The 12,058-nt window shown below is 38.2% G+C and overlaps 2 protein-coding genes across 3 annotated transcripts in view; one reads left to right on the top strand and one right to left on the bottom strand.

The window, feature by feature from the left end:
- LOC119656008 (phospholipase D2) overlaps positions 1-707 on the bottom strand; it is a 68,685-nt gene extending 67,978 nt beyond the window's left edge. The window contains exon 1 of one of the 2 annotated variants that reach the window (XM_038062251.1): positions 437-707. Coding sequence is in view for 1 of the 2 variants with exons in the window: in XM_038062249.1 (XP_037918177.1) it covers positions 56-125 (70 nt within the window). In the remaining variant the exon portion in view is untranslated. Of the gene's footprint in view, positions 1-55; positions 336-436 lie in introns of those variants that run through there. The other variant, XM_038062249.1, reaches the window with a different exon arrangement.
- A 312-nt stretch (positions 708-1,019) lies between these two features.
- The window catches only part of LOC119656006, a 33,832-nt gene continuing 22,793 nt past the window's right edge, over positions 1,020-12,058 (top strand). The window contains exon 1 of the mRNA XM_038062248.1: positions 1,020-1,938. Within this exon, the coding sequence (XP_037918176.1) occupies positions 1,931-1,938 (8 nt within the window). The 5' untranslated portion in view covers positions 1,020-1,930. The remainder of the gene's footprint in view (positions 1,939-12,058) is intronic.

Raw genomic sequence — 12,058 nt, 5'->3', positions numbered from 1 at the left:
ATAGACCACTCGCGGAGGAAAAAGCACAAAATAAGGCGAAATCTCGAAACTTTACCCGTACTGCCACCAATCAGCTGCGAAATACTGCGATTATGCCTACTGACATTCACCTCACTCAGTTCCATTTTCCCTAGATATCAAAAACTATCTAACTGGTTACTATTGTCGGACAATGCACGCGAAAGGAAACAAATATTGACCACTTTGATGAGTGGACGTGCCAAGAGGCCAAGTAACGAGCCGCCAACTGAAGTTCACGAAACAAACTCCGCGACGAGTCCGAGCTGCGGCTGCGGAGTCAGCAGAACGTAATCAGTGAACGTAAGTGAAATTTGATAAAAAGCCATTTTCTTATCTTCCGCACGAACACAGAAAATCGCTGTTTTGCTTCTTCTTCTTTTCCACCTTTGAGGCGACTATTGTAAAAGCTACTCACGTTGACACACAAAGCGCTTTATCGGTTGATAAGCAAATCAGTGCCGTGGCCGCCGACAATGGATGAGTGATGGGAGTTAGCGGGCTGCGACTCGGGCGTGTAAATAAACACTCCGCGGCGGCAACGAACACAGGAACGGACCCACACGACAGACGGTTGGAACTACGCAACAGGACACGGGCGAAAGGGCGCATCCGGACGCATTTCAGACACAGGAGGAAGTCGAGTCGCACCCTACAACTACGGACACGCTAATCTGCTTTCTAGACTGTTGCCCAACGCTGCTCGCTCAGAAGACTGCCGAGTATCGCCAAAATTCTCCATCGCAGATGTAACTCTGCCGTTTCCAGCCAATTCACTATTCCCGGCGGGCACTATTTACATCTTTATTTTTAGCGCTGTAGTGGATTAAACGGAGAAGCTCAGCTAGCTTAGCCGCGAGAGCGCCTAGCCAGACACCGTGAACGGCAAATGGCCACAAGTTGGCTGCCCCGTCGGCCCCCCGTGCGGTGCTCATGAAATGTGAATTAATCTGTGCCGACATGACGTTCTGCGAATGACACAAGCACAATTGCAATTTGCTCCGCGAAACATTCCTCATGCCTCACGTATGAGTAATCGCACCCAGGTGGTGCCTGCGTTGCTGGCGATCAGACGCTGCCGCCGAGTCAGCCACCAGACGCAACATGATGTACGTGTAGAACGTTGCGCGGGTGAGGGGATAGTGGGGAAGTACCGTCTGCATACAAATAACGTGTACTCCCGGCTGCCTTGCGTCAAATGCCAATCCGAAAATTTATACACATTCTTCCTGCACGATGCGTACACTGAGTAAAAATAGCGAAATCTCCCAGCCGCAGACCGCGTAGCCTTGTTCCACCGTTGCATGTTATACAGTTGACCCACATTGTAACGGGACATTTTTGAAAAACTCTCCCAACTGCCATGTCAACATGGCGCGACGCTTCTTGCTCCCAGTCATTTAGCAAGTAGAAAGTTATTCCCTCGACGCAAATAAGACTACCTACATTCGGTTAAAGTTGTAGAAATGTCTCAAAATCCGATCATTACCGCGAAAAGCTCGGTCCACCTGTATACCGGCTTTCAAATTGAAAATTTCCCTCAACAGTTCTATGGGAAATTTACGCGATTCCTTTTGCGCGCACTTCCGTCGCCATATTGTGAGCATTGTCAAAAATTGGATGTAAATAAAGCGGCCATCTTGTGACAGCTGGGAAATAGCGATGGCGAGCTAGACATCCGATATCGCAATCCAATTCGTTCAAGTTTGTTTTTACTGTTAAAAGTCGTTCAATTGCATATCGAGTTTTGCGTAAGTGCTTACTAGAAAACGTGCCGGTTCAGCCTAACGGTGAAGTAATGAATATGATCCGGGTTCCGCCTAAATCGATGCCGCTGTGATTTCTCTGATCTTCGAGGACTGGGGTACTGTGAACGCCACTGGAATTTCTTTGTGCTTCTTATTGGTAGTCAATGCAAAGGTATTTCGGCCATTTTGATTGTAGCGAGGGCGCCATTTTGTTACCGATATAAACGTACTTTTTTCTGGAGATTTAAGGGTGAATTTAGATCAAATGTGTGGTCAGTATTGAGCGTTTGTTGTAAAGAAGAAATTTGTATAAAGTTCTAATAGGTTAAGTCATTCTCGGATAATATATTTGAAATGTTCAAATGAATTTTTGCTGCTTCCGCTAGCGGATATATAGGTGTTGCCATAGGGAAATTTTTTATCGGGCGTGGGCATTTCTTCGTTAGTCACGTGGTTGGGGTTGTATGAGAATTGATGGTTATTTGCAAGTAAGAATTGTTAAACTTGGCGATGGAAAGTTTTTCGTTGCATTTCAGTGATGTATGATAAGCAATACACTGTGTGTAAGCATTTTTCTTACTTGTATACTGCTCGAGGAATTTCATTTGTTGATTAGTGGCGGTATATACAGTGAGCAAAATTCAAATCTGGACACCGACGTCCGAAATACACTAGGCGACATAATTCATCGTACGGCATTTTAAAACATTAAAAACTGCATTTATTTGGATAACTCAGAATAAACAGTACGAAAAGAGAAACATAACAATTAGACAACTCAAATAAACTTTGTATTCATTTACAGTTCCTTACAGTTTGTCTATTGGTTAAATATTTGTACTTGTTTGGGTCTCCTTTGGCTTTCAGGGCTGCTTGCATCCGTGATGGTGTAGTTTTTACGTAATACTTTGAGGTATAATATTCCATTCATCCCGGTGGAGCTTTCTTTAGAGAACTCTTTGAAGGAACGTGGTGTTTGTGTAATTGTTTTTCATAAATGCTCGATTGGATTTACATTACATTATACAGTAGCCACTCCCGTACCAGACGAGTTGCACTCACTATCACCCTTTCTCTTCCTTTTCAGATAACTTACAAGCACGCCCTGTCTTTTGTTTATATTTCACTGTTGCCGTTTCTTTCTACGATATGTTACATTGTTGACTTCAGTTTTTTGTGATTTTAGTTATTTCGGATATTGCTCTCCTTTTACAAGCCCACAAATTAACCACAACTTGTCCAAAATCGGTCGATGTTTGTTTTCTTTTCCTCTTTGTAGGCGGCATTGCACATTTACATTACAAACTCCTTGTGGATATTCCTCCACGATCACTGTGCTATAACTGATCGCATTTCTGTGCAGTTTATCAAAATAAAGGAAATGCGGAACAACTGAAGTAATTGTACAATAACTTCCGTCGTTTGAAATAAGATGCATATTTATATTTTTGCTATTACTCAGAAAGGATACCAGGCAAAACATTGCAGACAGGCATGGTCATAACACTTGCAATAGAAGTAATAATATATAATGGAATAAATAATATATAAACAAAATAAAAAAATGAGGTAAAAAGTTTTCGATTATTGTATGGTACGATGAATTATGTCGGCTACTGTACATAAGTTTTCAAAAAGGGAGTGAAAGGAGTTGCATTTGTCTTACAAAAACGTATCGTATCGTTGGATTTGATGAAAAGAAAATTAACGAAAACTAATTAAAAAAAAACCCTTGCTGATAGCGAATAACAATAGAAATTCTATTTTCGTAGACCAAGTTGAAATCTGGAGAGAGTTAAAAAATCATAATAATGACATTAAAAACTCAAGATATACCCAAAGAGTGATCCGAAACATAAAACGATAAAAAATCCCATGTGGTTGTGTTAAATTGTCCGGAGCCACTCAAACCCTCTCCACAATACTCAGAATGTAATATTGGTGAGAAACTGCGGGATTATGTTGACGATTGGATTCGCGGGGATCCCATTTCGAGCGACAAATATTTGATGAAACGTTTTCTCGAATAATGAAGAAAAATTGTAGCCGAATATGTACAACGTTTGGTTGAATCCATGTCACTAGCCAGTGAAGGATGTATAAGAGCTAAAAGTCTCCATACGGATTATTTCCTAGTTATTTCTTTGAGTTTTTAATATCATGATTTTTTAGCTCTGTCCGGATTTCAATTTTGCCTAAGAAAATAGTTTCTTTTGTTATTCGCTCTCAACGAGAGTTTTATTTTATTTTGTTTTTTTTTCATTAATTTTCTTTGCATTGTATATAACAGACTACGCGTTACGTTCTTGTTAAAAAATTAAAACAAATGCAACACCTTTTACCCCCTTTCTAAACATTAATGTATTTCGTACGACAGTGTCCAGATTTCGCTGAAATTATACGACCCACGAAAATAACGTAATCTGTGACATGAAAACTGGAAAAAATTCAAATTCATTAGCTCAAAAGAGCTGAGGTCAATGTAAAATACGGTTGACCTACGGTAGTTGCCGTTGTAAGTTCCGGAAATTCACAGTGAAGGAGCGCTTTAGGAACCTATCAAAAATGCAAAAGTCGCTACCAATGTGCCTTATTAGGCTACGGCGCTGATTTGCACAAGAGACGTGTGGAAGCCGAGATTTTTTAGAGTTCTATTGCATGATGAGAACAAAAAAACACCGGTAACAAACCAATTTAGACTACTTCGATGATTTTCGGCATTATCACGATTTCCGTAAACAACCCCCAATTTTAAGCAAACTATAAATTGACGACGGTGGATTGATCTGAGCAGGAATTGAATAGATTGTCCTTACATTATATAACTCCCGATAAGCTAGCACGCTACACTGCAAAAATTGTGAATAAAACTTATATTTTTTCAACAGAATAGTGAACTAGATCACACCTTCTCACAGTGGGTCGAATAATCAATCTAGGCGGGGAAAATTAAGTTCGAATTTTTTTATTCAGCAAAGACCGTTATTTTGTTAAGCCAAATACATAGAAATAAACAAGTAAAAAATAGTCAGAGCTCACGGTAGCTACGCAAAAATAGTATTCAATAATTTGGTATTACGGAGTTATTATCGGTCATTAAAGCGGTGGGTCCTTTTCATTTAGTTTCGTGCCACATAGCCTCCTTAATTATTTTTCAAAGATGGAAGATAAGTATATGTTTCAAGATATTCATGTTTTAAATGAAAAATTCATCTGGATACCGTTTGTTAATGTTAGTTTTGTAAGGAAATAATTTGTTACTTTCTAGTTCTAGATTAAATGTAATTGCTAAAAGTTACCGCAGTAATTTTTATGTTAAAACTATAAAATAATATGCCGATTCACTAGGGCGTATGTAGAGTTCATCTATAATAACGTGGCACCAATGTAAAGACATGGGCTCGATTGTGTTACATTTATTGAAATTCGTTTGACCGGCAAATGCGTTAGAGGATTTAGCACATGGTCGTGTACATGCTGGGTTCATGTGTCGCTTGATATAGCTAATAATTCAGTACCACATAAATAAAAAATAAAACAAAAAAAGTAAAGTGTCCAAACAACAAAGTATAAAGTTAGTATTTGCCGGGCAAGTTGCCATTGGAAGTTACGAGGAACGAGACGCTGCCTCTATCAACAGCAAAGTAGGAAATTGTCGGAAATGATTGCTTCTTAATATGAAAGGTAAACTGCGAAATAGAGCAACTGGTTCCCATAAATTGCATAAATTGAAGCTTCCCATGGCCGACAAACATCAATTCATTTCAAATAAATTGTTGATGGGAAAGTGTCGAATGCGTTAAATGGGGTCTCTATGTAGTAAAACTTCAAAATTAATTAATGTTGAAACCTTGTTGATATTGGGACGAAATACGATTTTTGTCATGTGTATTTGGTCGTATTTATATACTATATAAGTTATAGATTCACAATTAAACAAGTCGGGAACCGGAAACTCGCCGCTTCAGGTGTGACAAGCTTTGTCTGGCATCTGTAAGAATAGGATTCCATTTGTACTTAATTAGTATGACTTAATGTATACGAATTCAATTTGTCAGAGTATTCAGTTTAATGAGATACTGGTTTTCTATTCTAAATTTTTGATTGACTATAATTTTATTAGTATTTTATTATTTTTTAACGATTCTGCAATATAATCCTGGGAAGAATTTTCCAGTAAAATCCGATAATATATTAATATGTTTATTATTGCTAGCTTTCTTTGAATAGGGTCTGTATGAGATGTATTTGAAGGCCTAGATTTGACATAGAAGCATCTTTATAATTTTTTCAGATTTTTCGGTTGGGTATGAGAATGAACCCTCTTTCATTCCAAATTTGTACTTTTTCGCCCTTCACTCCCCTACTTTGCTACCGATGTCAAGTTTAGTATCGATGTATCATAGTCGAAACCTTTCATTTGATATCCTACACCACTATGTTCGGGGAAAATTTTGTTATCGCTGACATTCTTCATGCCGTCTTGTCCAGACGACGTAGAGGACTTTAATCGACCATGATATCTTTCCTCAAACATCTCGACTTCGCTCCTCTCACAGGGTTATTGTTCTTGACCAATTGACTCTGGATTTGAAAAGAACGGTAAGTAGACTCGAACTGAAGACAAACACCAACAAAATGAAGGTTATCAGTCTAACAGATCATCTTACTCTTCCTATCTGTATTAATGGGCAGAGCGTCGAAGGCGTTGATCAGTTTGTACATCGACGGTGGCAACACATTTGGATGCTGCTGAAATTTGACAATGCAGATATCTCAATAATAAGATCAAGTTGAGGCTGTTCTGTATTTATATTGTTTTTATGTTGCTATAGAAAGTAGTGACCACCACTGTCACTCAATAACTCCAAGCCTTTGTTAACATTTATCTGCAACGTGTCATAAGGTACACTGGCAATGATACTAACAATTTGTCGGCGCGCAGGCCAGTTATTCGTGGACGAGTTGATGAGAAGGCGATATATAAAGACGCTCGTTTACGAATTGCCCGAGAACACATGTGATGGCTCAGAAAATGACTGACAGACCTTAAAGTTTAGACATGTCGATGTTTTCCGGTATTATTATCATGTTTTGCTCCAAAAAATCCTGTAATATACAGAATATCTTGCAAGGATATACCAGGAAAAAAATAACTTAGCGAATCTCGTGACTCTCTGTAATTTTGTTTATAGTTGGTAACATGCCAACAAAAACGTGAAAAATGGACTTTCTCAGAGGGAGGAATTGTGAACGATAAGAAGAGAAGTAGTTGACTATCAGCGCTGTCCGCTGAAACAAAAAGAAAGATGCAAATATTGGTATAAGTGAGCACGGGAACAAGGACAAAATAGTTGAATCCATTCGTGAGACCAAGTGAGAGTAGTGCGGAGAAAAATTACATAACGGTTCATTCGATCAATCAAATGGGGTGAGACATTCTTATAAACAACGCGTGAAGCCCTAACTTTGTGCAAACATTCGCGATCGCCAGAAGCTCCAAAACCTCTTCTTGTCTGATGAATGGTCGGGTGCACCGTTCGAACGTCCGGTTTGCAGACAACTGTATACAATGCTCAATTAACACAACAGTGAGAACGAGCTATACTGCAGATTCTCACACAATCCAGTGTCCGGAATCCGATGTAAGGCTTGGGCTATAGCTTTTCAGAATAATGATAATTTCCTGAAATTGTGCGAAAGTTTCAGAGCACGGCTTACTAATTCTACATTATGTAACCCAATATGTGTCCTTATAACATTAGAATGTATTTTACATGAAAAAGAAAAGGTCTAGAAACGTTTGTGGCACCCTGTAAATGGGGTGTTCCTTAGATTTGTCGAATCGATCAGTTCGATTTTTGCTAGTGTACAGATTTACTACAGTCTATATTATTCGCCTATTGAATTATAAAATATCCATTCAAATTAAGAAAATGATTCATTTTTTTAATAATAAAGTTTTCCATTTATGGTCCCATGTTTTTAACATTTTGTATATTTGTTTATTTCTCTGTCGTTTTTTTTATCTCTCAGGTCTATATCGTTCAATTTGAAGTTACCCGTAGAATGGGAGTAGTGTACACGTACAAATCCTGGGCCCTAAAATATAACTCATTTCGATGTTTGCCTAAATAAAGTTAATAGTGATAAGTACCATGTTTTAGAAATTTATCAGAAGACCAGACTTAAATTTGTATCCAAGGGCATGAAGGGCGAAGGGGTGAAGGGTGAAGTTTAAACAACAATATTGGAAAGTTTGGTGAAAATTCTATCATTATCAACATATTTAAAGTAGATCAAAACTTTCCTGTACGAGGGAATTTATTACAGCTTAGACTTCATAGAATATCAATATCCCAATAAAGAGAACAATCTGAGAAACTAAAAGCTTATATATACGGGAAAGCGCTTGTGAGCATATTTCCTTTTTAGCTTTAACTATTTGTAAATCAATCTCGCAAATATAGTTGGAAGAAGAATACTTATGAAGTGAGCGGCATATATACATGTATGTATTTATAGTGTTCAATTCAGGTGCATATATATACTTTTAATTAGAGTGCCAAAGGAGCAAAAAATGAAGCACGATTAGCAACTCAAACTTAAGGGGAGAAACCAGATTAGAAGGCCTTTTTTCACGACGGACCCTAAACCTGTATCCAATAATCGCTGGTTTCTACTCCTATAAAATTTGAAGGACCACGAAATTCGCTTTGAATTTTGTGCAGCATATTCTAGGATAGCTAGTCTAACGATCTATGCAATAAAAAGAAAGTCTGAAAATCTCCTAATATGGTTTCCCCCCTTAAGTTCATAGGCTTTACTGTCTGTCGTCTATAAGTTTTGGCATATGAAATTCAACTATGGAACTGCCAAATCATTCAACATTAATCTGATACAGCGATTTCAGTCCAAAATTATTATTTCCGAGTTATCACAATCTCGGCAGATGCCGGATTTTACCTAATACTAGCACTAAGTGCCAAGCATTTAGGCTCGGACGATCCTACCTACTTAAAAACTAAAGGGGCACTGGTGGTGGTGGCCGGTGGTAGGTCAGTGGGAGAATCCGTCGAGTACTCCCCGCAACATCGAGCACGTATGCAGAATGGTGTACTTCTGCATGGTTTGAACCAGACTGTGCGAAAGTCCCAGGACATCAAGGGAAGCCGTGAGGGATTTAGGTACAATACCTGTAGCTGACAATATTATGGGAACTACAACCACCCGCTCGAGACGCCAAATTTCTTTGATTTCACGAGCCAATGGCTCATAGTTCACCTTCTTCTCCACGTATTTCCGTTCAATGTTGCTATTATGGGGGATAGCAACATCAATAATATACGCGGAGCGACCTGTCTTGTCAACTAACAGTACGTCAGGCTTGTTGTGTGCGGTATGGCGATCAGTCAGAACTTGCCGGTCCCAATACATGCTGTAAGCAGAACTATCAAGTACTGCTTGCGGCTCGTATCGGTAAACCGGACATGTCCCCGTGATCAGCCCATGCTTGTATGCAAGGTTTTGATGGATAACCTTACATACAGCATTATGCCTGGTGATGTACTGCACCGGTGCCATAACAGTACAGCCAGAAATGAGATGGTCCAACGTCTCTAACGCCGAACCACACATTCTGCACTGGTCGTTCTCCACCCGTTCTTTCATGATGAGCTTTTTATAAGCTCGGGTGGCGACCACGCCATCCTGAATGGCACACATGAACCCCTCCGTCTCAGCAAAGAGCTCCCCAGCACACAGCCATCTGTTCGACAGGTGCAAATCGACAAATGGCTGCCAAAGACAATTCACGTGCTTACCGTGCATTGCCTTCGACTTCCATTCCTCGATCCGCTCTTGGTCCGACTTCACCCCACTCAGATTATTATTTTCGTTATCCATTCATGATGCAGAACTTTCCGACATTGGTATTTTTATCAATTTAATCACAAGAAAAGAGTTGACCTGAAAGAAGTCTCGATAAAAAAGAAATTAATAACTGCCTTTCTAAATTTACAATGACCACGAACTAGTTTCTTCTGATTCTTCTCTGATTAGATTTAAATTAAAAAAATAACGTAAAAGAGAAGACAGCGAATGCTAACACAAAAAAAACTCATCAATGGTGTTTTAAGAAGGTTTGGGTTATTATATAGCGAGAAATACGGCGTTATAAATTAAATTTAAAACTTATTTGAAAGCATGTTTTCTCGATTACAAAACGTTCTGCATGTGGCGGCCACAGCCGATATTAAACAAAATAAGAATTTTTGTAATGAATAAAAACTGAAGTAAACAAGGAAGTAGGTAACGTTAAACAAGTCGGGAAACCAGAAGCTGGACGCTTCAGGTATGAAGGGTTTTGTGTATTTCTTTTATAAAGACATTTGAGTGTGCATTTGTACCTTTAGCAACTAGTACGTAACATATGTATATATTATGTGAGAATATCCACTTTCGCGTGATATTTATATTTAAAGTCTTGAATTTGCAAAGAAGTGACAACTTTTACCAATATAATTTTGTTAGTAATAGTACGATTTCCACCAAAATTGGTAAGATCATGCTCTATATTATAGCCTACATCGCTGAAAAATTTCGTGGTTCTCGGATAACTTTATGGGGGATTCTGCAGCCAATTACTAAAAATTATAGTAATATACTATTATTAACTTTATTTGAACAGATATCGGTATGGAGGGTATTTCGGAGACTAGGCACCATATGGTGGCAGCCTCCTGATTTTTTTCAGATTTTTCGGATGGGTAGTTTCTGAGAATGGGTCCGTTGAAGAAATGATCACTTTCGACCCTCCGCACTCTCCACCTTTCCAACAAAAGTTGACCGGCTTCGGAAAGTACTAACAGAGACCTTTCATTTGATACCCCACATGACTATATTTAGTGAAAAAAAATTGCACTCTCCTTTTGCACGTATAGGGGACCCCCTCGATGTAGAACGATGTGACTCATTGCATGCGTGAGTGTTCACAGTTCCCACCTTTCCACCAAATTTTGTGTCAGTCGCTATAACCATTTTCGAGAAAAATGCTTGCGACGGACAGACAGTAAACCGATTTTAATAAGGTTTTGTTTTACACAATGTGGAAATTGTTTTTTTTTTTTCGAAATTTATTTTTTGTTTCAAGTTGACTTCAGTTCCTATTACAGAGATTCTTACTTTGTTTAATAACGGATGTAACTGTCATTTGCCTTCAGAACGCTTTATAGTCGAGAATGCATGCTTTCATAGAATTAGTTCTGACGGAAGTATATTGCATCAAGTCAAGTAAATGATTTCTTTCAATTGTAATGCTTAATAATGCCTGTAACGGCGTGTTAAGACTGACTTCTAAACCGTTTGGAAGCTATGATAGGGGCTAACTCCCTAAAATTTCTTCATATTACTTGACCTAACAGAAGAAAGTTAATTGGGGTAATTTGCTTGAAAAAATTGAAACAACAGATCTGCGTAAGAAAATCGTTTTCGTTTTAAGAAGCAGTTTGTTTCTAAATTCGTCGGACATTCAAACGATTTTCCCTTGTTTTATAACTGAGTATCTTAAATCAGATGTTCGGATTAAATTCCTGTCCAAACGTTCATTCTCTTGAAACTCCACTGGCAAAATGTTGCACTAAATTCCTCGTCTTCAAATGAACTGGGACACCAGAGCTGGACGCTTCATTTATGGAAGGTTTTGTGTATTTCTTGTACCTAACTCATAATTTGAAATATAAAAAACTTGTTGTTTCTTTTTCGTTGGTGTGAATATTGTTAGCCCTGATGAAGGGAACAAGTGGTTCCCGAAATATCGGTATTTGCAAGAATAAATATTCACACCAACGAAAATGAAACAACAAGTGTTTATTATTTCAAATAATTAATCGTTGGAAACACCGCATAGTTTCACTCAGATAACTCAAAATGTTTATGCATTTAGCTTATCAGACTATTCACTTCAGAATGATACTGGCATTCAAAGTCTTAGAAAGCAATAAATTTTCACAAAAGAGACAATTTGGACCTATTGTAATTTTATTAGTAATAGTGCAATTTCTACCAAACTTGGTAGTATCATGCTCTACAGTAAAGAATAAACGTAATCTACTATTGTTAACTTTATATAAGTAGTTATCGGTATGGAGAGATTTGTGTGATTTTTTCAGATTTTAGGGTTGGTTAGCTTTTGAGAATGCTTGTGTATGCAAGAATTATTTTGTTTTCTACACTTTTCCTCAACAAACCAACAATGATGTCTTTTGCAAAGCACGGTTTATTGACGCTCCATC

This window comes from Hermetia illucens, chromosome 4 (genome assembly GCF_905115235.1).
Source record: "Hermetia illucens chromosome 4, iHerIll2.2.curated.20191125, whole genome shotgun sequence".
NCBI lineage: Eukaryota > Metazoa > Arthropoda > Insecta > Diptera > Stratiomyidae > Hermetia > Hermetia illucens.
Note: the sequence above shows the minus strand (reverse complement) of the source record. Positions and strands in the feature narration are given on the sequence as shown.